Raw genomic sequence first — 24,555 nt, forward strand, 5'->3', positions numbered from 1 at the left:
GGTCACACCCGTCTACCCCAATAGGCTATAATATTTTCTATTATATTAATTCTTTCTAAATTTGTGGCTCGACATACAAATGAGCATGTGCAAATTGTATGCAAATCTGTGACCTGTTCTTTTTGTGCACATATGATGCAATTTCTTCTTTTGGAGCTATGTGGAACTGGTCACCCTTGGCACATACAGAATGGGCGTAGCTCAGTTCAAACATGCCTTATATGCATAACGTTGAACTCTGCCATTTCCAGGGGTTTTGTTTTTAAAGGATCATGAACAGCAGGTGATTGATAACATATCTCAAGATCCTGGACAAATACTGTCATGCAACACAGATATTTACTGAGCTAAGAGGACCCATTTCCCCATTCATTATAGGACAGCTTCATATATCCAGTAGCTTTCCTTCCATTCCACCAAAATTGCTTGTCTGGAAATGAAATGTTGCTGAATGTGTTTGAGTTGCATTGTAGCTAATCTGTAAATGCCCTCTGTTCTGTTGTGGGTTTGAATATTCTTAAGCTTTTTCTTTTTTAAATACAAACTGCTCAACAGGTTATTCACAGGGTAAATGCATACAGATGTACAGCTGGCAGGCCTACACAATAGTGCATAATAGTGACTGCATGAAAGGCGTTCCCTTGTGTCATCATTTTTGGTGTGAGCATAGGGTTGCGTCCACATGAGTGTCTTTATTTGACTTGTGAAATATTGGGAGATGCAGTGATATAGTTAGGTAATTTTAGACCAGGGTCACCAAAGTGTCTCGCCTTTGGATGTGAAAGTGCCTTTGATTCACCTGGGCCCACAAAGACTCTTAAGGTCCCCCACTCGCTGCCTCCATCATCATGAAGTAGTGCGGGTGGTTGTCTTTCTCTCTCTCTCTGAAAGTACATAGAGTTGAAGGAAGGAGTGAGGAGAGTGTTGATATTTGGGGATAAACTGACCAGAATGGGTGTCATTCATGGCTGTTACTAAAAAAAATCCATATAGTAATGTGGTTGTTTTTTTTTTACAAGAGACATTGGGGTAGGAGTTTAGAGATGATCACTGGAGAATAGTGTGAGGGGTGTGTGCCTTCCTGGGTGAGAGAGCTCCAGTAGAATATTAGTGTTTGTTGTGACTGCTAATTAATAAGATCACCATCTTAACTCAAGATATTAAACTTATTACAGCACCTAAAAATAGTGGCAACCGTTTTAGACTCTAGACATAATAGTCTTCTCATGGGGGGCTTTTTAGATGGTAATGTCTATTCCTTCACTTCAGAGAGTGGTTGGTCATTTTCCCTGCTGAGTGAGACCCTCTACCTCTGCCCAAAAGTACTGCCCAGCACCAGGGTGTTTTGGCTGGCTCATTACAACATTATGAAGCAAATATGCTGGGGCTCATCCACACTCCCTTTTGTGCCTCATTTCTAGGCACAGGTCTGGTATCTCCAGGTCCAGGTAATTTATTCCCTCCCGGCACTTTCCCCAGGAAAACCTGGCAATCAGATTTTCCAGATTGCTGTTTGCTCTAATTCAGTAGTAAAACACACATTTTCTTGGGGAAAGCATTGGGACAAAACAAAAACATAACTGCTTTGACACAGACCTGGAAAACCCAGACCTGTGTGCGGAAAGCGTGGAGCACAGGTAAATGTTTACGACCTTTTCTCCTAAACTACTTTTTTCCTCTGATTTTGAGCCTCAGGCTATAGCTACTTAACTCTTACAGAAATTTAAGGCAAAACTCTTGCAGAGTTTTCAGCAAACCTTTGCATGGTGAACTGCTGTATTCATCAAACCTTTCATGTTCAAGTTTCGAGATATTAGATTTTTCCTTTACATGCCCCTCATATGTTTTAAAGATATGCCTCCAGTTAAAATACCTGCTGCTCCTGAAAATTACCAATTTTTAGTACACAAGCATGCAATAAAACCTTGTGACTTGGGCAAGATCTTTTGTTAGAAGTCCATGGTCAATATTTAACTTCTAGGCTGACTTCTTTTTCTGCAGGCTTTAGAGCACACATTTTTATCAAGCAACAAGTAAGATTTCAGAAGCTGTTTAACTGATTGCTGTATTTCCTCAATGACACGTACCACTGCAAGCTGCTTTGGGAAGGGAGATATAGGTCATATAGATGTTTTGCTTCATTGTACTTGCTAACCTATTTTCTTTGAACCAAAAGTTTAATCTCTACATAACAGTTCTTCTAATAAATATTATCTGCAGAAAGCTGACTTGAGTTCTTAATTGTCTGTGTGATGTATTTCCTGGTGTTCCAGAGCCAAAAAGGTCCTACACAGCATTCATCATCAACCTTTGGTCCCCAGATTTTGTTGGTCTATAACTCCCACCACCCATTACTTTTGGCTAAGCTGGCTGAGACTGATAGGAGTTACAACATCTGGACTGAGACCCAAGATTGAAGTGCACTGATCTAAAAAGTTCACATTGTGGCACAGAGGAGACTATTGGTTTCCAGAGGAAAAGCACATTTCTCATTCTTGTGGCTCCTGAGAACTGTGGCAATGTGTTATTTTAAAGATGTGGCAGCTAAGGGAAATTTGCAAAACTGCACAAAATGGAGAAAGTGGGCAGATTTATGTCTCACACCATTGTCTCTGTCTCTACCTCCCTTTGCCATTAAATTAATTAGTACTAGATTTAGGAATGGGGGAATCCTTTGCACAATACATGATTCACTTAGGCAACAAGATGGGGAACAAGGCATAGTTCCCCAGGTGGCAGAGCACCTGGCTTGCATGCAAGAAGTCCCAGGTTTAGTTCCTGGCATCTCCAAGCAGGGCTGGGAAAGACTCATGCCTGAAACCCCACAGAGCATAATAACACAAAGCCTGCTGGATCAGACCAAAGGCCCATCTAGTCTAACAACCTGTTCTCACAGCAGTCAACACCAGATACATTCGAAAAGCCCACAAGCAAGAAACGAGTGCAACAGCTTTCTACCCTCCTGCAGTTTCTACTGCCAGTAAATCTAGACTAGGAGGAGCCAGGTTGGTACCCTCCAGATGTTTTGGACTACTACCTGCAACATGCCTGACCACTGGCTAAACTGGCTGGGGCTTACTTGCCCAGCTGTAACACAACAGCCCTGCAATACTGTCAGTTGAATCTTACTCTGGTAGATGTTGCCACCCGCTTTTTCTTTTGGTCACCTACAGCCCCAGAACCAAAGGGAGGGGGGAGACTGGGGATGCACCAAATCAATTAATTTAACAAATTGCTGAGGAGTTTACCCTGTACACTTTGGTTCAACCTACACACAAACTGCTTGGGGGCAGGCAGGGGTAGTTTCCAGCTGTTTTATCCCACTTGGAGATCAAAGGAGCTTGCATTCTTCCAAACATCCGAAAACCCAGGGATTGAGACCAACACATCCTGTTTTTCCCAGATGGTTCTCTTATAAGTTGAGTAAAGGCAGCAGCCCACACACCTCAAGTCTCTTCCCAGATCTCAGAAGGATGTGCTGGTCTCTTAAAAAGTAGGGGGAAACCAAGCAAAAGGGCAAAATAGAATACAGTACGCAATAAATCAGAGCACTGTGGATTTAAAACTGGACAGCTTAACCTATTAACTACGATACTTTTAGTCTACTTATGAATAGATTGCAAGGATGGTCAGCTTCCTGGTATGAAAATCCTGGTCTGGACCCTAATGGTAGGAGGGAAACAGCTGCAGTAGTCCTCTCCTGCTTGTGACCTCCAGCAACTTAGAAGTATCATATATCTGTCATGGCTAGTAACTACTGATAACTTTATTCTCCAGGATTTTGCCTTATCCCCTTTTAAAGCTGGCCAGCATAGGAACACAGGAAACTGTCTTATACTGAGTCAATATTATACTGCTTTATACTGAGCCGTCTTCAAATATCTTAAGGGCTGTCACACGGAAAATGGACCAAGCTTGTTTTTTGCTGCAGTGGAGATTAGGACTCAAACCGATGGCTTCAGTTTACAAGAAAGGAGATTCCAACTCAACATCAGGAAGAACTTTCTGACAGTAACAGCTGTTTAGACAGTGGAACGGTCTCCCTCAGGAGGTAGTGGACTCTCTTTCATGGATGTAGCTGGGGGGCAAGGGAGCAGGTACCCCCCATCAAGTAAAACAATAGAAATACTTAACTGACCAATCACATTGGTTCTACCCCCCCTAGCGAAAGTCCTGCCCCCCCCAACTGGCTGTGCCCATGCTCTCTTTCTTTATAGGTCTTTAAGCAAAGGGGGAATGGTCACCTGTCAGGGACACTTTAGTTGAGATGCCTGCATTGCAAGGGGGGTGGACTAGATCACCCTTGGGGTATCTTCCAACTCAATGATTCTATGTGCTCTTTTAGGGAGAGATTGTGTCACCTCTTTTTCAGTGCAGACTAGCTCATCTGTGAGTCTTCTCCTTTCCAACCCACCCTGCTATGTCATGCAAAAGAGCAACCGATTCAAGTGGCATGCATCTTGATGGCAAACGGAATAAGACTTTGGAATAATGAGAACAGTTAGCACAGGCAGAACTGCATCTAGCTCAGTATTGCCAGTATCACTTCACAAGATTTCAGATGGGGCTCTTTGGAGCCCTCCCTAGAGATGCTGGGGTTTGAACCTGGAGTCTTCTACATGCAAAGCAGATGCTCTACCATGGAGCAGGCCTAACCACCTGGCATCCTTGGTTAGTTACCATGGGCACAGCTGCCCCCCCCCCGATCAAATAAAACAATAGAAATACTTAACTGACCAATCATGTTGGTTCTGCCCCCTGCAACAAAAATCCTGGCTATGTCCATGGTAGCGACAAGTGTCCTGGTAGAGCAAACTGCTGATGCCTGCCACGGGCCACAAGAAGGCTGAATCCAGCCACCATTTAAATTTCTCAGAGCATCCCTAATGTAGTGCCACTTTGAGCATTGTGGGATACAGAGCGGTACCTTGGCTCCCTTGCACACTTGGCAAAGAGATGTATTAGCGCCTCCAAAGCCAGGAGGAGAGACTATGGACCAGAAACTCCCAAAAGTTTGTTTTTCAACACCTTTTGCGCAACTCCGCTATTGGCAGGGCAGCTCCCCGTCGTCGTCCCCCGACCCCGCGTTCACCTCTAACGCATCAACCACAATCTACCTAGCACCTCCTGCCCAGCAAAGCAAACTCCTTGCGTTGCCTTAACTAAGCCACCCTTCTTTCCGCCCTAGATCTCCCTGTAGCTATCAACGCGCAGGCGTAAAAGCAGATATACACCTTTAGGACACGCGCGCCGTCAGGGGGCTTCAAAAAGCCGGAGGTGGGCGGGACTTTCTCTGAGCGCTGTCCCTTGTCTCTATCTCTCTCTCACACACACACAACGCTTCCATCCCGCCCCTAACTCCGCTTCCCTCCCTCCTGATTCGCTTTCGCTCGGCCGGCCGTGCCGTAGATATGCAAATGAGGCTGCGAACGTAGCCAATCAGCCACAAGAGGACGAAACGAGAGAGAAAAAAGAAGGGGAAAAAAACATAAAGCAGTAGCAGCGGCGGCAAACGGTCGCCGCTAGAAGGAGAGAGAAGAGGCGCGCGCGCGTGGTGTGTGTGTGGCAGGTAATGAGCGCGCTCTCGGGGATGTGGCGGGTGGCGGGTGGTGGAGGAGGAGGAGGAGGCGGCGGCGATGATAAGGCAACGGTTGGTCGGCAGACCCCCCCCCCCGCCTTCATTTCCCCTGAAGCGATGGGCAGCGGAGCCGGGCCTCTCTCGCTCTGCCTCTTCGTTCTCTTTCCTGCATCCTTCGTGGCTCAGTTTGGGTCCCCGGCGCCTCCTCCATCCCTTCTGCCCTCCGTCCCTTCCCTCCCACCTACAACATCTCCCTTGAGCGGACGATCCCCTCGGATCCCTCTCCCTTGAGCGGACGATCCGGTGAGGAGCAGGTATCGGAGGGTCTTCTCCGGTGAGGAGCAGGTATGGAAGGGGCGGTGGGGGGGGGGGAGACCTGACTCGATTGCCTGCGGAAATGTGTGGGGAGGAGTGTTTAAGTCCCATAGCAGGTTCCCTCCCTCTCTCTCTCTCCTCTTCATCTTTGGTTAAATTTCCGTGTGTGAAGGATGTGCATATTGTGTGTGGTGTTGTTGTTGCTGCTGCTGCTGCTGCTGCTGCTGCTGCTGCTGCTGCTGCTGCTACTAATACAAAACCTTCCCTGCCTGCTCAGCAACTGCTGCTCTCCCCACCCACCCTTCCCGGTCATCCTTTAAATAAATGAAATAATAATAATAATAATTTTTAAAAAAAACTGGAGGGGGAAGGCATCCACCTATCTGTCTCTTCTGGTGGTGGCTGCCTTCATGGCGTTATGGGAAAAGGGGAACCCCCCCTCACACAGCTTTTTTGCCCCAATTCTTTCTCCTGAGGAGAGTCACACCTTCCTTTTTTTAAGGGCTTGGAGAAATTAGGTTTTTGTTCATCTATCTGCCCCTCCTGTTCTCTTAGAAAGGAACCCCATTTTTAGGGCAGGGGGCACCAGCCTCCATTCACAAGTGGAGAGGCCCTCCTTAGACATTAAGTGCTTCTGCTGTTTGACCCAGATCCTGCTTCTTCTGGCAATTGATTTGTTCTTTCTTTTCCTGGTAGTGTGTATCTTTCACTCCTGAGGGCTTCATGCAACGCCTCTGTCAGTCTGTAAGATCATCTATCCCGACCAGGGTGATGCTTTTGCTCTGCTTTGCTCTGGCACTTACGCTGGTAATGACTTGACTGATCTCCTGGAAAAAAGAGAGAGAGGGAGATGGATGCTTGGAGCTTCAGTTGATCTCATGGGTAGTTTAGAGATAATGGTTGCCACTTTCTGCTTAATTGCAGCAGCCTGCTTGAAATAAGGCTAAAAATAGTGGCTGGGAAACATAGATAATTATACTTTAACAGAACTCTTTTTTAAAAAAGAAAACGTAACATCACTACATGTGGCTTTCCTTCAGTTTTGTATGATATACAGTAGGCTCATTTCTGGTCTAAGACTGGACCCAAATATAAGAGGGAAAGATGATTTGAATGAGAAAATAAAGAAAGTCAGGTCTCCCCAGAATGCTTGGGTGTTATTCAAAACCACAGTAATAGAAACATGAGAAGAATATATACTGCAGATTAGGTAAGGTAGGACTGAGGCCAAGAGGATTCCAGTGTGGTTAAAAGAGCAAAATCAAGGAATATATTATGGGTAAAAAGGCTTTCTTTAGAAAATGGAACTGTCCATAGAAGACAATAAAAATGAACACAAGCTTTGGGAAAAGAAACACAAGCAGATGATAAGGGATGATAAAAAAGAATTTGAAATGCTCATTGCAGAATACACAAAGATTAAAAGCAAATCTTTAAATACATTTGTTAAAAGCAAGCTGACTGGAGAGGCAGTTGGAGTTGCAAGTATGCTAAACAAAGAAAGATTGCACAGAAGCTGAATGAATTATTTCCACCTGCCTTCACTGTGGATTGTAGAAGATGTAGGGCAGATCCCTATATCTGAACTAAGTTTCACAGGAAAAGATTGAGGAACTGAAGCAAATGGTGGATACAAGAGACAAAATTCTAGGTCTTATTGACAAAACAAAAACTGACTTGAGTTCAGATTGCATCCACCTCAGACTTCTTAAAGAACTCAAATGTGAATTTGCTGATATTCTATCAAATATATGTAGTATGTCCCCAAGATCAGCTTCCATACCTGAGGACTGGAAAGTGATTAGTATAATATTTTTTTTAAAGGGATTCGGGAGGAATTCAGAAAATTATAGGTCAGTTAGCTGGCTTTATAGTAAATTCAATTTTATGGGAGGGTGTTTTAGGCTCAGAATTGGGGCAGATATTTCTCCCCTACAGATAAAGTATTTAATTGGAAATTACACAGTTTTTATATGATGGTTCCTTTAGGGCATGGGTAGGCAAACTAAGGCCCGGGGGCCAGATCCGGCCCAATCGCCTTCTAAATCTGGGCTGCGGATGATCCAGGAATCAGCATGTTTTTACATAAGTAGAATGTGTCCTTTTAAATTAAAGTGCATCTCTGGGTTATTTGTGGGGCATAGGAATTTGTTCATTTTTTCCCTTCAAAATATAGTCTGGCCTCCCACAAGGTCTGAGGGACAGTGAACCAGCCCCCTGCTGAAAAAGTTTGCTGACCCCTGCTTTAGGGGCTTTGACATCTGTTTTGCTTCCCAAGAGTTGTAAATGTGAGCAAAGAAACCTGTTCATTTTAAGACTTGATAGGTTTCTACAACACCCTTACTAATAAGTCCCATGTACCACATTAATAATAGAGCCCAGAGTCTTGAGCTGTCACCTTGAGTTTTTTCATTGCTTCCTTTTTGTGCTCATCTGTAATTGGGTATGACTTAAATGAAAGACTTAGTGCATACTTATTGGCATCACTCTGTACTTTTATGTGTGTCTCGTTCACTTTAAAGTTAATTGACAAAGGTAGTTCTGTACACACCCTTCCATGTGTCAACATAACCACTCAGTTTGAAGTAAAGTACTGAGCCAAAAAAGGTGTATGTGTGTATAATTGTTTTTCCAAAAACATACATACTATGTAAACAGAAGCCCAAGTTCACTGGCTTTTGTCAGGCCAAATTGCTGGAGTGGGGAAAGTATAGTAAAAAGTCGCTTATGGGCAGTGCCATGCATCTAGTTTTAAGTAAACTGCTGTTGTCCTTCATTCTCTTTCACTGTATGATCACTTGTTACCAAAACCTGCAGAAATAAGTTTATGGTTTACTGTTCCAATGTAAACAATTGGGAAAGAAGCAATTTCCTTTCCTGCATTTTCATGATCCGATATTAGCTACTGGCTTGCTTTGTTTCTTGTCTTCAATAAGTAATTTTCCTATGTTTGTGCATACACAATGTATGTAACCAAGCTGTCAGTTAATTGCAGAATTTATCTACTGAACATAGTAATGCAGCTTCACAATATAGAAACTTCCCTCTAATATCAGTGTTTCATATATTTAACAAGACTTTCCATATCATTCAGTCTTTTTTCTCCCCATTGAAAAAGCTGGCTTACAAAAATCCTAAACACTTGAAATTTAATGCTGGCTGGCAGTAATTCAAGTTATACTTGAAATATCAATTCCATGGTAGTTTGTCCCCGAATCTATCATTTGGCACAGACTTAGGTAAATGTTGTATGTGGTTCTTTTTTGCTAGCTCAGAAGAATTTTGCAAGTTTGAGTTGGTCATGTCCTTTCCAAATTGACCTCACAGATCTAAAGCTGTCTTCCTGAAACCACATTTGCCTTGGCAGCTCCATGTGAAGTTGGGAAGATTATAGAGCACTCTACTTATTTTGTATGTGTTCATTATGGATATCTGCTTACACCATGAACAACAATGAGTTGCCTTTCCCATGGTAGTGATTATGGTTGCTGCTGGGCAAATTTAGTTCATGTCAACATGTCCATTGTAAGTAACATGCACTACCCTTGCGGATAAGTGCCTTCAGATTTTATTAAGGCTTGGCTCTGCACCATTACCCTGAAGACATTCAATTGTTAAAAGAACTGGTATGTTTACCTTATTTTTTTAACAGGTATATTCTACAGTATCTTTTTCTAGCAAGTCTCCTCAGGGGTTCCATGAAGATGGTTGTCCCTGGGAGTGCCCCTATAATTCAGCCAGACCACAGTCTTGGAACTGAACTCAGCCGGGGCTCAGCAGAGAACTCTGTGATGGGTCCCGATACTGAACCAGTGGATGATCAAGTGGGCCCTGAGCTGGAAGAGGTGCGGAAATTGCAAGAACTTGTGAGGAGACTTGAGCTCCAGAATGAGCAGTTGAGAACTAGAAGCCTTCAAAGTGTGCCAGAGGCAAAACTGCTGAGCCAAGCTGGCGCTAGAGTGGATAATTGCAATTCCAGGCTCAATGGGATGGAAATGAATAATAGCATCAACACTCTGATGGATAAACAGGAATTGCAGATAGTGGCAGACTTACACTCTGCACTGAGTAAAATGAGTTCAGAAGCAGAGGAGACTAATGACATCTTGCAAAAGGATGTAGAGGCCACAGAACAGAACAACTGTACCAGTGGTTGTGGGGAACAGCCTCCTAACCCAAAGTTTGTGAGCAATACAGAAATGCAGAACAGTGATGCTAATACCAATGACTTGTCTAGTTGGAATGGTGGCAGCACAGTGCTAGTAGAAGACTTCATCACAGGTATTGAGCCAGCACTGAGAAAGAGCGAAGGGGATACAGAAGTAGAACACCTCTTTAATGAGACAACTCTAGATGAAGTGGAGCTGTTAGAACTTGAGAATGCTGATGATGAAGAGGACACCTGGTAAGTCACTCAAAATTATGCCTATCAAGGGAGGAGGGAACTGGACCAAATTTCTGGAGCAGTTTCTATTTTGTTTTGTTGTTTTGAATTGAGATAAAAGAAATGAGGCCTTCATCTGTGTTCAGAGGAATTAAACCAGGACTCCTTGGTTTTGTCAGCAACTTTTCCTAAGTGTAAAGTCAAAGAAAAAAATGGACATTTGGGCAGCCACTATCCACACATACTCTGGAAGTGGACAGGTTCTAAGGGAAGCAGCCCAAAAAAGTCCACAAAAGTGTAACTGCTACTGGCCCCTAGAGCTATTAGTTAACACAGCAGTGTAAAATGTTGCATTACAGGTGCATTACTCCTCACATTGTAGTTGTGAGTGAGGCGGGTGGTTGTTTATTTTCGGCCCTGCCCTGATCAGTTCAAGAGACGGCCATAAACTGAGCTGGAAGATATTAAGGAGTGTTTGTCTCCGTAGTGTAGGATGCATTCCCACTACTACTCACATTTGATTTTGCCGAATGTGGTGGGGTGTTATTGCCAGTTCTTGTTCCTCATACAACACGTGTTTGGTACATAAATTATATATAGACATAATAAAATGTGTGGAGGCCCTGAGCCACTACTGCTTGTGACAGTTATTTACTTACTTTAAAAACCTGTATCCTGCTTTTCACCATCTAGGTCTCAAAGCAGCTTACAAAAATAGTAATATACAACATACAACAATTAAAATATCAACCTCATTTATTTATTTTTTGCATGAATCCAGCTATTCATTAGAAAGAAATTATGTATAGTCATTTTTTTCCTGGCTGGAATATGCTTGCTGTGGAGGCTTGTGCATTTATAATTTTTGTGGAAAGGTATGTGGGAATTGAATGTTAGTTGTATACACCTTGAATTTTTGTGAGAATAGAGAACTTCATTTATCTAAAGCTATATGTGACTACTTCTCAGGAAGTGAGTCATGATACTGGTTGTAGTTATTGCTCATATGTCAATATCATAGATAGTTACCTAATAATTTGTGGCAGGACTTATATTTCATATAGCCATGGGTCTTCCTAATTCTCTGAAGGAATGTCACACCTGCTGCATTCCAATAAATGCCTGTTTTAAAGATAAGTGCTAGGAAGTTACATCTTAATTGTTCATTCTGTTTTTCACTAACAAGCCTTTGTGAGTGAAGTGTGGCAGACTTACCAATGAGAAACGGAGGTAGAGGCATCATTTCTGCATTTCTGCACTTGAGGCTGGTATCTAGAGATTACTTAAAACACTGTGGCATACCTGCTTTCTGCGTTGTACCCATATCCTAGCATAATATAGCTTTTTGATAGAAAATGGATTGGAATACAGAAATAAAAGTGTATTATGTGTTTATACTGTAGTACTCTGCTTCAGAACAAGATGTTATAAAATGTAAGAAAAATATTAGTATTTTTTTTTCTGTTTGGAATAAAATGGAAGACTTCCTCAGCTGTTAAAGTAGGGGCTTGTTTTTGTTTTGTGCTAGGACTTTTCCCTTTTAGTTAACCATGATTTTTTCCTTTCTTTGGCTAAAGAACCAGTCTTGTTTAGAAGTTAAACAATGAAATTTGTAAATTCCCAACACTTTCTTTTCCCATCCTTCTTGATGTAGTGTCAGTTTTTTTCTCTTAAGCTGTATGAATGAGTAACTCAAAATCTTCCCAGTTTGGAACTCTCTTTTAAAACTATTAAAAGGGGTCTCTTTGAGTACTTTACTAAAAATGTATTCGGCAAAAATTATCTGCTCTAACCACAAGCAGTTCAAGTTAGTAAAAGCTGCTGCTGGATAGCTTCTTTTGCTGTAGCACCATTGCTTGTTGGACTCCACCAGAACCACCTAATTCACCAAGTATCATTAGAAAAAATAAAATACAAAAATGTTGCTTATTTCAGCAGCTTACCCTGGCTGTAAAGGTGGACAAACTGATATAATTATTTACTGAATCAGCATGTTAAACTTTCTCCCTCTGCTTAAGGCTATATGTGTCTTCAAGAAAAATACCAGCAGATGAAAAGGAGTCTCCCCTGAAGTGGTGTAGGCATGTGTTAGACAATCCTAGTCCTGAGACGGAGGCAGCCTGCCGTACCCTAATTAGCAGACTTGACCAAGGTAGGTGAACTGAATGTGTTTGAAAGGGTGTTTTAATATTTTGTGTTTCTATGGCTGCTGAGGAAAAAACCCAGAAGGGTCAAAATTATTATTGTCAGTGTGATCTTGTCCATGTCTACCCAAAAGAAAGTGCAATTGAGTTCAATATGACTTATTCCCTGGAAGGTGAGTGTAGGATTGGGGCCTTGGTTGTCACAAGAATTACCAAGCAGATAAACCATGAAGGTTCTCAAAGCACCTGCAAAGTTAAATTTGATTGGACAATTCTGCTCCTTCCATAGGTAGTATTTGGAATTTTGCAATTGAATTTAGTTCAAAGAGCTTTGGTACCTTGATCTCTTGTTTTGCTCTTTAGCATTTTCTTGACAGAGCTTAAACCACATTGCATTAGCACTAATGGCTGGGCAGGGTGCCATGGAGATAATCTTTCTAAGCTTGCCAGAGGCAAGGTGGTGTACATGATACTTGGGCTGAGGTGGCTTCATCAGAGGATGATAATACTAAGTAAACAGCTTTGGTAACTTCATGTCAAATAGAGAACCACTTTTAACCATAATTAAACATTTTCTTGAATTTTTGATACTGTATTTGCTTCAAACAGTTTTTCAGAATAAAGATAATTAATCATAACATAATCACTGTGTGATGTATTAGTTGTTTAAAAGTATACATGTCTGTTATAATAATAACTGTTCTAGATGTGACCAGTGCTATGGATGGAGCTGAAAGCTCCTGTACCCCAATTAATCTTTGTTTATTTTTTTCAACGTAGGGGAATAATATGGAAAATTTATACTTATTATCATATCTGACTCAGTTAGCCCAGGACTGCTAACAATCGTTAATGTTAAAGCCATCAATATTGTGGTAAACAAAAGTAAGGCTTTATGATCTATACTTAAAATCATCATGCAAACTTCATAATTCTTATTCACAAACAGGAGAGTGTTTTTTTAGAGAGCTCTGAAAAATGAAACTCCTGTGGATTCTAATTCTATCCATGTCTAATCAAATGTAAATTCTTTTAGTCCATTAGATTTCGTGTTAACTGTCTACACACCATATAATAATATTGAAGACTTCAATTTCCTATCATTCATAGCAAGTAATAGTAGATGGATGATTAGCCTCCTTATGAGAAGTATAAACTTTATATGCCAACTTTCTGTTAAAACTTGTAGGCATCATGGAACAAAATAATAATAAATACGTCAATATAAAAACTGCAGGTGCAAAAGTTTTTTTAAGTTACAAGTTTAAAAGAATTACATTCTTGATTAAATTATGCTATTTTAAAATAAATATCGGGATGGGGTAGAATGCAAATAAAAATCTGTCCTTTTACTCGGAATCAGTATCTGAAAGATTTGTAGTTACTTATTCTGGAAGATTTGCATGTATTTTAACAAGCATCTCAACACTTTTCACACATTTCAGTTTGCTCATTGGTGTGTGAAAATGTTCAAACATTGATCATTTGCTTCATAATGCAGAAAATAGAGGTCTGAGGCAAGTGAGAAGCAAGAAGATTCAGAGGATGTGTTCTACATAGATAATTGTATGTTGCAGTGGCAATCTGCTTGGCAGAATCCTTCTCTTGATTGCATTTCTGCTTCAAATACTGAAAATATGTTTTGTATGTACTCTGCAATACTCTTAAGATTGCTTGTTTAGCAATTAAGTTAAGTTGGTAGCCATGTTATAATTGCTAATTTTACTAGCTTTGATCTTGAATATAAAAGTTGCATCCATATGTATTAGCTGTGGTAGCAATATGTTTTCAAAATGCTTTCAGAAGGGTTGTGCTTACTGTGAAAAAAGTCATAAAAGTCCCATTTGCTCCATTTTAGGCCTTGGTTATAGGGGAGTAAAGAATTCCCACCCTCTTTTTTAAATGAGCCCTTCAGACTTCTGTTTTCCACAGATCTCCTCTTGCACCAAGGCACCAGGATTTTGTTAGCCTACATACAGCCAGCAACAGAAAACTGACAAGGCTCTGATGACTGGTAGAGTGGAGAGAGACACATCCCTCCAAAGCCCAGTTTTGTCACTTGGCATCTATCAGCCTGCTCAGGGAGGCAGAAACACAGTATAATTGCCTGCTACTGGGTGGCCAAATATTAATCTTACTATTTTCAAAATGGCTCTTAATATGTGTAAGGTAAACACTGTAATCATTTTGTCTTGAACTATTAAACAAGCCTATATTCACACCCTGGAAATGTATTCAGACCACCTGGAAATGTGGTATATTGTTCAGGCTTCTACCCATTTCCATTTTATGGCTGAGTTGGTCTCTCTAGAAGGCATTCAGTTAGCTTTCAAAGAATCTAAATGTCCATTGTATCATGAGGTACCATTCTGAGTTGAGGGATTTCAAGGACAAGATGCTTCAGAATAAGGCTTGATTGTTCTCTGCACTAATAACACCACTTCTTTTTGAACTCTCAACATTAACTTGTTTCAGATCTTAGCTGCAACTAATGATGGGAAATCTGTCTTTGATTTTAAATGTCTGTATGCCAAGTACCTATGGACTATTCATGCAGGGTTTTTATAACTGTTATTTGCAGCATGTCTTTCAAAACTTCTTAATACACTTTAAATGAAAGTGCTTTAAGAGAGCATTGAGAAGAGAAGGACAACATTATTTCCCCTCATTCCTGTGAGTCCACAGATGGCTGCTTCATGGGACTACTCTGCCTGTATCTGGATCAGCAGGATAGCTGATTCACACTGATTACTCTTGGATGTTTTATTTCTAGAATGCACGATGTATATTGTATATTATTATCCTGTACCACATTGGGTGATGTGAAACAAAGCTTCCTGCCCCTGCTTGGGGTAGGCCAGCTACTTTACCAGCATAAATGTTAATTGCACTAGACTGAGGCTAGCTTTGCTCCTCAGGACTGGCACAAAACGATATTTGTGAACCATTTAAATCCTCACTTTCAGGATGATGTAGAGGTCAAAATTATCTTGTCTTCCCACATAGGGGAGCTATCCCATCTACCCTGTCTATATATTATCTGGGAAGCATGGAAAGAGGAAGCACTAATAGTATTTCAGTATAATGCATGAAGCACTCTCCTTCTGTCTGATATTTTTGATGCTGTCTCAGGTATATATGGGGAGGGCATTATAAACTGAGGCAGAAGCAATTGTATTGTTTGTCTTTACATTTGCAGGCATGCAGTATTAAGCCAAGGAGAGAACCCTGTATGCAGAACTGAGAACTGTCTTAATTTTTTTCTATATTCCAGACACTTTAAACTGTTGGTAATAAAATGATTTGTTTGTATTGTGTTCAGGGTGAGTGTGTCTGGCATGTAATGCATGCAAATGTAGTCTGTCACTCCTTCTGCCCATATCTTTATTTAACTTGGTAAAGTTACATGGCTTTCTTGTATTTTCCTTTAGCCAGTAGGTGGAAATCCATGTATTGCGGTCCACTGGCATCTTCAAGTGTGCATAACTTGAATACAGACACAGGGTCCTGTAGCAATGCACTAAACATACCCGGGTACTGCAAATCAACTAACAAACCGCTACTAACTTGTGGCAGCTCAGGTACGGCATGGCATTGGGGACAGTTTCAGAGGACTGGAGGTGGGAGATGCATGAGGGAGTGGGGGAGGAAGAGGTGAGACTGGCTTGGTATCTTCAGGCTTAACGTGATTGCCTAGTTCTTTTTCTTGCCTTTGCCTAATGCTGATTGTTTAGACCTCTTTGCTTGTTTGTGATAATTCTGGGGAATTTAAAAAGTTTGATTTCTTGAGAGAAAAGTCCACCTCTCAGCACAACTGAGCATTTCATTTCTGGGGCATTTGATTGGTCTTTAAGATAAAGCCCTGATGAAGCCTCCTGTTACAGGACTTCCCTCTGCTGCTTTGCCACTTCGTGGTTTGTATGAAGACTTGTTGTTTAACTTGCATGTGTAAAATTCCTTCTGTATTGGGGGAGGATTAGCTTGACATTTGAAGTCAGAGGACTGTATATAAATAGGCATGTGAGTTTCTCTGCTTAGACTTGGGAAAAACTTCAATGGGTCAAAGTGTTTTCCAAAGAGTAGTGTGACCAGTATGCACAGGTGACAACAGCATAACCAGACCACATAACTAGAGGCCAATCAGATGCCTATGGAAAGCCCACAAGCAAGGCATGATAGCAATAGCCCTTTCCTGCTGTTGGTACTCAGCAACAGACAAATTCATGCCTCTGAATACAGTGGTACCTTGGGTTACGAACTTAATTTGTTCCGGAGGTCTGTTCTTAACCCGAAACTGTTCTTAACCCGAGGCGCTCTTTCGCTAATGGGGCCTCCCGCTGCCGCCATGCCACCACCACACGATTTCGTCCTCATCCTGGGGCAAAGTTCGCAACCCAGAGCAACTACTTCCAGGTTAGCGGAGTTTGTAACCTGAAACATTTGTAACCCGAAGTGTTTGTAAACCAAGGAGCCACTGTACCTGATCATAGCTGTCATCATGTCTAAGAGTCTGAGGGAATTAAGATTGCTGAGGTTAGACTTAAATGCACATCCTGCCTAAATACATATGAACCATGTAATATAATTAGCTTAGGTTCTTGGTCTGTGAGTAAGCCTGTATTTTCCTTAAGGTGTCCTAGGGCTTGGTTAGTAGCCATTTACGTGGTTATCTATGATGAGTAAGAATATCTTTCGGCAATCAGCCAAAGAAACTTGACAAATATTGGACTGTAGGTTGTTTCCTTTTAGGTCACAAATGAACTAGAAGATGGGTTAGAAAAAAACAAGATAAATGAAAGCTGCCTTATATTGAGGTGGTACATCTAGCTCAATATTATCTACACTGACAATGGCTTTCCAGGGTTTCACAGACTAGGAGGCTTTCTCTGTCCTACCTGAAGATGCCAGGGTTTGAACTCAAGACCTTCTACATGCAAAGCAAATATTTGACAGCCCTTCTCCACAAACAAGCAAACCTTTGTGGGGACTCGCAGTGGGTTTGGACAGAAAAGGGGCTGTTCTTCTCTCTTGCCCAGTTTTTGTATTGGGCTTTTAAATTTTTTAAATAGTCAATTATTTATGATGTTTTCAGGCAAAAAGTGTTCCTCTCTCTGAAAGTGTCTTATAGGAAACTTAGGACTCATCCTAAAACCACAGTGTCTGAATCGAGGAGGAAGGGATAATATGGAGGACTCCTAAATCTACCTCCAGCAAGAGGACAAGAAAGGTTTTGAGTGTTGCAATCTAGGAGGCATTGATGCATGAAGATTTGGTGATCTGATTTGATTTGTTTTCGCCATAGCCAGAAGAAGGGGTACCTTTTATTTTAAAAAGAACATGTCTACAAATATTGTATGAACACATTTCATTCTAAAAGACATCTCCCTTTGACTTACAGTGCCTGTTTTCTTATTTGGGAAATGGGGAATGATGGCAGTTTAGAGAGTCACTAGGTCATCATAGGCCTAGCTGTAGCTCCACCAAAATTCTTTCAAGGGCCCTAGACCGTTCCCTGCTCCCCTACTCCCCTGCTTAGATACCATATGCCATTGGGCCATTAAATTATTATGACCTTCCCAAAGTGAAGGGCAAGATGTTAACAATAATAGGTAAAAAGGTAAAGGTAAATGACCCCTGGATGGTTAAGTCCGGTCAAAGGGGACCATGGGGTGTGGTGCTCATTTCGCTTCAGGCCTAGGGAGCTGGCCAGTATGACTAAACCGCTTCTAGTGTGATAGGACACCGTGACGAGTGCCAGAGTGCATGAAAACACTGTTTACCTTCCCGCTGCAGCAGTACCTATTTATCTACTCACACTGGCATGCTTTCAAACTGCTAGGTTGGCAGGAGCTGGGACAGAGCAATGGGAGCTCATCCTGTCATGGGGATTTGAACCACCAACCATCTGATCAGCAAGCCCAAGAAGTTTGGTGGTTTAGACCGTGTCCCTAGATGAAAACTATGTTAAATGCAAACTCTGTATTTGTGGGCCTTCTCTGTAATTTAGTTACATAAGGAAGTTCTCTTACTCAGAAGTAATTGCTAATTAATCTTAATGGTAAACATGAATGCTTTATAAGGAAGTGTCACTGTACTCATTACTAGACTCAAACAAGGCTGTGTACCTAGTATGCTACTACTAGTGAGTTTTAAAGAATACTTTCTAGTCCTCATTTTCACTTTTCTCTCTCCTCCACCACTTCTGAAAGGTTATGTGGGCATTCATTCAGCATTGAGCTCTCAGTCTTCCGTTGACAGTGAACTCAGTACCTCAGATGACTCTATCACGATGGGATACAAACTGCAAGACTTGACAGATGTGCTGGTTATGGCCCGTCTACAGGAAGAAAGTATGTGAAAGCAATTTATTTTCCTCTACATTAGGACAGTATTGCCTACAACAAGAGGTTTTAAAAAACTGCCCAAATAGAGGCTAAATAACATTTTACTTTTGTGTTTTCTCCCTATATGTAACATTTTAATTTTGTTTTCTCGCATTATATGTAACACATAAATTCTCTACTTAGATTGGGTAATTGAGTAGCCCTGCTGAATAAATTATATTGATACTAGTAAATGTTGTGAACAGTATATGTGAACAGTATAGGACTACTGTTGCTCTGATGAATGTAAAACCTTTCAGACTCATTGCAGTTGCTTCTGGATCAAGAGCACCTTTTCAGTTTAGGTGATGGTCAGGTGTACAGGCTGATTTGGGGGAAGAAAATAAGTTTGACAGCAAACTTAGCGTTTGCTGAACAGGAGAACAGGTTGGAATAGCATATCTAGTCCTGGGGCCTTGGTCTGGAAACAGTATCTTTGTGAAAAGTGCAGCAAAATTCCTCCAGCTTCTTTAAACTAAATAAGTCTTTTACTATCTGCAGGGTATGAAACACATATTGAGCATTTGGTTTCTCATACATATATGCACTTCACAGCTATAAAACTTGTTGAAATCTCCATGGATTTTGTTATGCCCTGAATGTGGGTGTCATGACCTGTAAGCAGCTGTTTTGCAGGGTGTCTAGCTTTCACAACTGCAATTTCAATGTTCTGAAGTTACTGAAAAGACATGGGGTTCGAGGCATCAAAAGCTGTGGCATAAATTAGTGTTTTTTGGTGCAAAAATGTGTCCATCTTATATATTGGGATCTTCAGTTGAGCTGTTGTGTTAGCTTTTGTGTTAGTCTGAAGATGTTTTTGCTTAGGTGGGATTTAAAATGGAAACAAAGTAACTTGAATTATCCTATTAAGAGAACTTAAACAGGAGCAAATGGGCTGGGTGGCTGCTTATTAACAGTATTATCCCACTGGAAGATAATCCAGTCAAATAGTGGGGAAGCAAAGATCCATAACAAAATAATGGATGCAGTGTGTGTGTAAATGCTTTTTGTTGTTGTTTCAACAAATGTCTTGTTAACCTTCCTGCAATTTAAAATTCAAGCGATTCATTTTAAATAACCACACACATCACTGTAAAACTATATGTGTAGTCAGGGCTTTCCCCCCAGCCGGAATACATAGCAACGCAGTTCTGGCACCTCTCAGGTGGGTGTTATTGCCATTATAAGAGAACATGGTAGGCATTCATGGTGAGTTCTGGCACCAATCTAGAAATATAGCATTGTGTACACAGTGCTAGTACTGTTTGTACAGTTTGTAACTAGGTTTTAAAAGTAGCATAAAATGTGAGCACCTGATGGGAATATATCATGCTGAATGATTATCTTCCATCTCTAGGGTTTGGAACAATATTTCTGATTGCACCACTGTGATTGTGACAAGCAGTGTATTATGTCTTTGCTTTCTGTCTGGTTTAGTAGTTCAGTGGTGGGTCATATCGTAGAAACTTCAGCAAAGGTATGTCAGGCAAGAACTCTGGGGAAAAACAATGATCAATAACTGTATCCTTTGTTGTTGGCCATACTTTAGGTCTTCGCCAGGATTATGCCTCCAGCTCAGCTTCTGTTTCCCGTCGTAGTTCCAGTGCTTCTTTGCATTCATTGCGCAAAGGCACCTACAGTGACCAAGACTTTGACACATACAGTCTGGAGGATGAGGATGATGGCTGTTCCTTATCCTATCATAGCAGCCACAGATACTCACCATCCCCACTGAACTCACCACGGTGCCAGTCCCCATCCACAAACACAGACTTTGGCAGGGCAACAGGTACCCGGATTCACACCTCCCGGAGAGCAGTGCAGAATTCCATTCCGGAAAGGCTGAAATATTCTGGGAATGAAGGTATGTGATTCTCTTGTTGAATCCAATCATGTTTGAGAAGATCACATGCCTGCAGTGGTTGTGTAAGTGAATACATTAAAGCAGTTGGATTTCTCATTGTCTTTGCATTTCCCTTATAGAAGAGCTAAGGCACAGCATGCCTAACCTGGCCAGAACAGGTCGGCGTTCCTTGGAGTCTATAAAGAACAGCCGCAGCTTGGAGTCAGATCTGCAGGTTCCCGGTAGTCGACTCTCCAGAATCAATCAGCCATCGGCTGGTAAGTTAGCTTTTCTTTCTGTGAATGTTGGTTACTTATCTTAAAAACAGATAAGACAGAGGTACTGGTGGGTTGGGGGTTATGATAATCTTACAATAGACATGCAGCCTGTTCTGGATGGGGTTACACTTTCTGAGAAGTAGCTGGTTCACAGCTTGGAGATGCTCTTGGATCCATCTCTGCAAACTAGTTGTACATTTTCCCGAGGGTGTTGGACCGAAGTTCATTCATGGCATTGTCACCTCCTGGTTTGATTATTGTAATTTACTCTATATGCAGCTGCAGAATACAGCTGCTGTCCAGAATACAGCTGCTAAGGTTTTGTCTAGAGCCAGGAGGTGGAACATGCCATCCTAATTTTTACCAACTTGTTTGGCTACCAATTTTGTGTCTAGGATCAATTCATGCTTGGGTCCTAAACAGCCTGGAATAGGTTATCTCAACAATCGCCTTCTTCCATAAAGCATTTCTTGAGAATTCCGCTTCACTTCTGAAGCACTTCTTTCTGTCGCTGCATTGATAATTAGGAATGAAAACAGGGCCTTTTCTGTTGTGTCACTCAGTCTGTGGAACTACCTCCCAAGAGAGGTGCATCTGACTCCCTCATGGTCTGCTTTTAGGATGGCATTGAAGATTCTCTTCCAATGGGAAGTCTTCAGGAATGAACTCTAATGGCTATTCTTGGGGTTGTTTGGGGGAGGGGGTGTCCTGGTTTTTTTGTTTTGTTAGTGTTTTATTTAAAATTTTGTAATCCTGAGGAGACAGGATATAAACTTTGTAAATCTTTTTGTGGTCTCACTTGTGCCTTTTCTCCCACCCCACTTCAAGGTCTGGCTCCAAGTAAGCTCCGCTATTCCTCGGGTGCTGGGAAGCCACCCTTAATAGTCCGACAGCCAATGAAAGCAGGTTCTTGTGCCAGTAGTCCCATAACACCACAGCAGTCCGTTAGAGCTGCTGGTTTTGCCAGTACTGTTGGCAGAGTTCGAAAGCTACAGTCTTCCACACAGCATCCAAATTCTGCTGGTGGTGGCAGTTTGGTGGCTAGAAGCAATAGTATGGCCACAGGAGCAAAACACACCCTTCCAAAAAGTAGAACGTCCATTGGGGGAACATCCTCCCTGAAGAGCAAGCTGGCACAGCCAGCCAAGAGGTAAGAGCTAAAAGCTTTAAGTGCAAAGTAAAAAAAGGATGCTCTGGGCTTGTGCCCTGAGAATTAAGAAGTATCTGTGCTGTTGGCTTGGTTGGGATAGCAATATTGGCTTCTAATATTATTTGCATTGGAGTCAGGACTCCACAGTTTTGCTCACCACAGCAAAACACCCATCACCCTTGGGCAAGAGTCCAAAGGCATTCTCCTAGTTCTGGAGATGCAGTGTGGGGCAGAATGATCCCTACCTCCTCAGCTGAAAAATTGGTAAGAAAACTGTAACTTTTTTTGTTGTTGCTACATGGCCAGGTGCTTGGAGCATCTGGCAAGCACAGGCGCAAAGCAAGCTTCTGCCTGCCGTCCACTTTCAAGATGGAAGTTTGTTTCCAACTTCATGACATCTCAGGGACACAGTGCAAAATCAGAGGCAATGCTTGATTTGTGGTTATATGATCCTGGCATCCACAATTTTTTTGGCTCACCAAGGCCAACCAAAATTTGTTGACCAATTGTGATAATTTCCTTCAACTTTAGAGGAAAACACAGAAGCTCTATCAGAATTCAGTGGAACTTCCTTCTGAGTGGTCAGGTTTAGGGGCAGTGTGTTAAGTTTATTTGCTTCAACCATGAAATGTAAAAAGGCAAACATGATGTGGGATTGAGGATTGATCATTCTATGATATTATGGCAGTGGACAAAGCTGTATTGTAACTTTTGAATAAATGCTTTTGTTTTTTTAAAACGGCAAATATAAGCATGGAGGTGGATGTGAGGGCAGGTGCTTGCAGCAAGAGATTAGGGAGTCATTATAGTTGCGAGTTGCTGTTACTTTTGCTAATTCTGAACTGACTTATTGAGTGAATTGCTGTCTGCATAATTCTGTCCTCAACAAGCAGTAAGTGGCTGTAGTAAAGGAAGATTGCTTGGTATATGTGAAATATATGGTGCTTAAACCATCTATTTTGAGGTTGGCCTTGTGTTTGGTATATAATTGATGCTAGTGCACAGGGAAGAATCCTGGTTCTTGGATAGCTACAGGGATGTTGAGAAGCATGCATGTTTTAAAAGCCAACCAATGTACTTTTGCTTTGATGACATTTATTTCAGCTGTAGAGCTCTCTGATATGGTAACCACTGTATCACCTTGGATTTCCTATGTGACAATCAAAGTTCCATGTTTGTGCAACATGCCCGGAAAAAAATCACCCCCTATGAAAAGACTGCATTTTTAATTGAACAAATAAGAGTACTGCTCAATACCTAATGTTTCTCTTTGGTGGATATAAGAGAAGCAGTATACATTGTAGTAGGGAAAGTTGTGTTACATCTATTTTGCTGCATATCAGTTTTCTGGAACCATCCTTTCATTATAACTTCCCAACACATGCACATGCAGTAAAACACATTAACACCTGTTTTTCTTGCAGCTGTGTAGAAAACAGACGTCCTGAGCACATTTGGGGAGAAAGCTAGTTTTCTTTGTGCTTGGAGTTTTTTAATACAGCAGAGCATTCAAACATTACTTTAGCAACAGATACAGCACATACGTGCTAATCATGTATGTTGGCTCTTACTCTATTACAGTAGCATGTGGCTACTCCTCTAAGTACTTAATTTTTTGTATCCCAACAGATTTCCGAAGGCCAGTGTTTCTGCTGATGACTCTTGGAAAGAAGGGTGCTTCTGAGCCAATGTGAAGTTACAGTGGTACCTCGGGTTACATACGTTTCAGGTTACAGACACCGCTAACCCAGAAATAGTACCTCGGGTTAAGAACTTTGCTTCAGGATGAGAACAGAAATTGTGCTGCGGTGGCAGCGGGAGGCCCCATTAGCTAAAGTGGTACCTCAGGTTAAGAACAGTTTCAGGTTAAGAACAGACCTCCAGAACGAATTAATTTCTTAACCCGAGGTACGACTGTACTGATAAACAGTGACTGGTTGGTTTGGGAAATACTGCAGTTGGACCAAGAGCCCAGCTGGCTGGGCAGGAGAGGATCTTAAAAGTCTACTCATCTTTAGCATCAGTGCACCTGAGCAACAAGGATATTTTTCTGAATTCATGCCACCTCTTTGCCTTTGTTTTATTTCAGTGGTAGAAATTGACTGCCTTTATTTTGCTTTAGCTGTTATATTCTTATTGCTTTGTACTTGGGAATATAGAAAGCTTCCTGATTACACTTGAACATTTGTTTGAACATTCCCCCCAAGGGGGGGAGGGGACGAGCACAGGATAGTGCCCCTATGGCTATAAAAGCATTTGATTTTTTTGGGGAGGGGGTTTCCCTCCCAAAAAGCATCTAGAGAAGTAGAAATAATTAGAAATTACAGTGTCATATGGGGTATCTTAACTTTTCTAGGAACTTTTCAGAGGTTTTCTAATTATCCCAAGTATGGGTATCTCAGTTACTTTGATTATAGTAGTGGTTGAAGCTGGTTTTTGATCATTGATAGTACACACTCCCAAATAAATATATCAAAACA

General features: G+C 41.5%; 1 protein-coding gene across 5 annotated transcripts; it reads left to right on the forward strand.

Moving 5' to 3' along the window:
• The first annotated feature begins 5,300 nt into the window (after positions 1 to 5,300).
• Positions 5,301 to 24,555, forward strand: LOC310836642 (SLAIN motif-containing protein-like). Of its 5 annotated transcripts, none has more exons than XM_083722258.1 (9): positions 5,301 to 5,569; positions 9,546 to 10,298; positions 12,296 to 12,429; positions 15,853 to 16,002; positions 18,631 to 18,771; positions 20,354 to 20,668; positions 20,788 to 20,925; positions 21,754 to 22,075; positions 23,705 to 24,555. In XM_083722258.1, the coding sequence occupies exons 2-9, from the start codon at positions 9,592 to 9,594 to the stop codon at positions 23,757 to 23,759; spliced, it is 1,962 nt and encodes a 653-aa protein (XP_083578384.1). In that variant the 5' UTR covers positions 5,301 to 5,569; positions 9,546 to 9,591; the 3' UTR covers positions 23,760 to 24,555. The 5 variants fall into 5 exon arrangements, with proteins under 5 accessions (XP_083578384.1, XP_083578387.1, XP_083578385.1 ...); XM_083722259.1 differs by having other exon boundaries at positions 5,563 to 5,923; XM_083722257.1 differs by lacking the exon at positions 5,301 to 5,569 and adding an exon at positions 9,387 to 9,418.

This window comes from Podarcis gaigeae, assembly GCF_964106915.1.
Source record: "Podarcis gaigeae genome assembly, chromosome: Z".
NCBI classification, from domain to species: Eukaryota; Metazoa; Chordata; class Lepidosauria; order Squamata; family Lacertidae; genus Podarcis; species Podarcis gaigeae.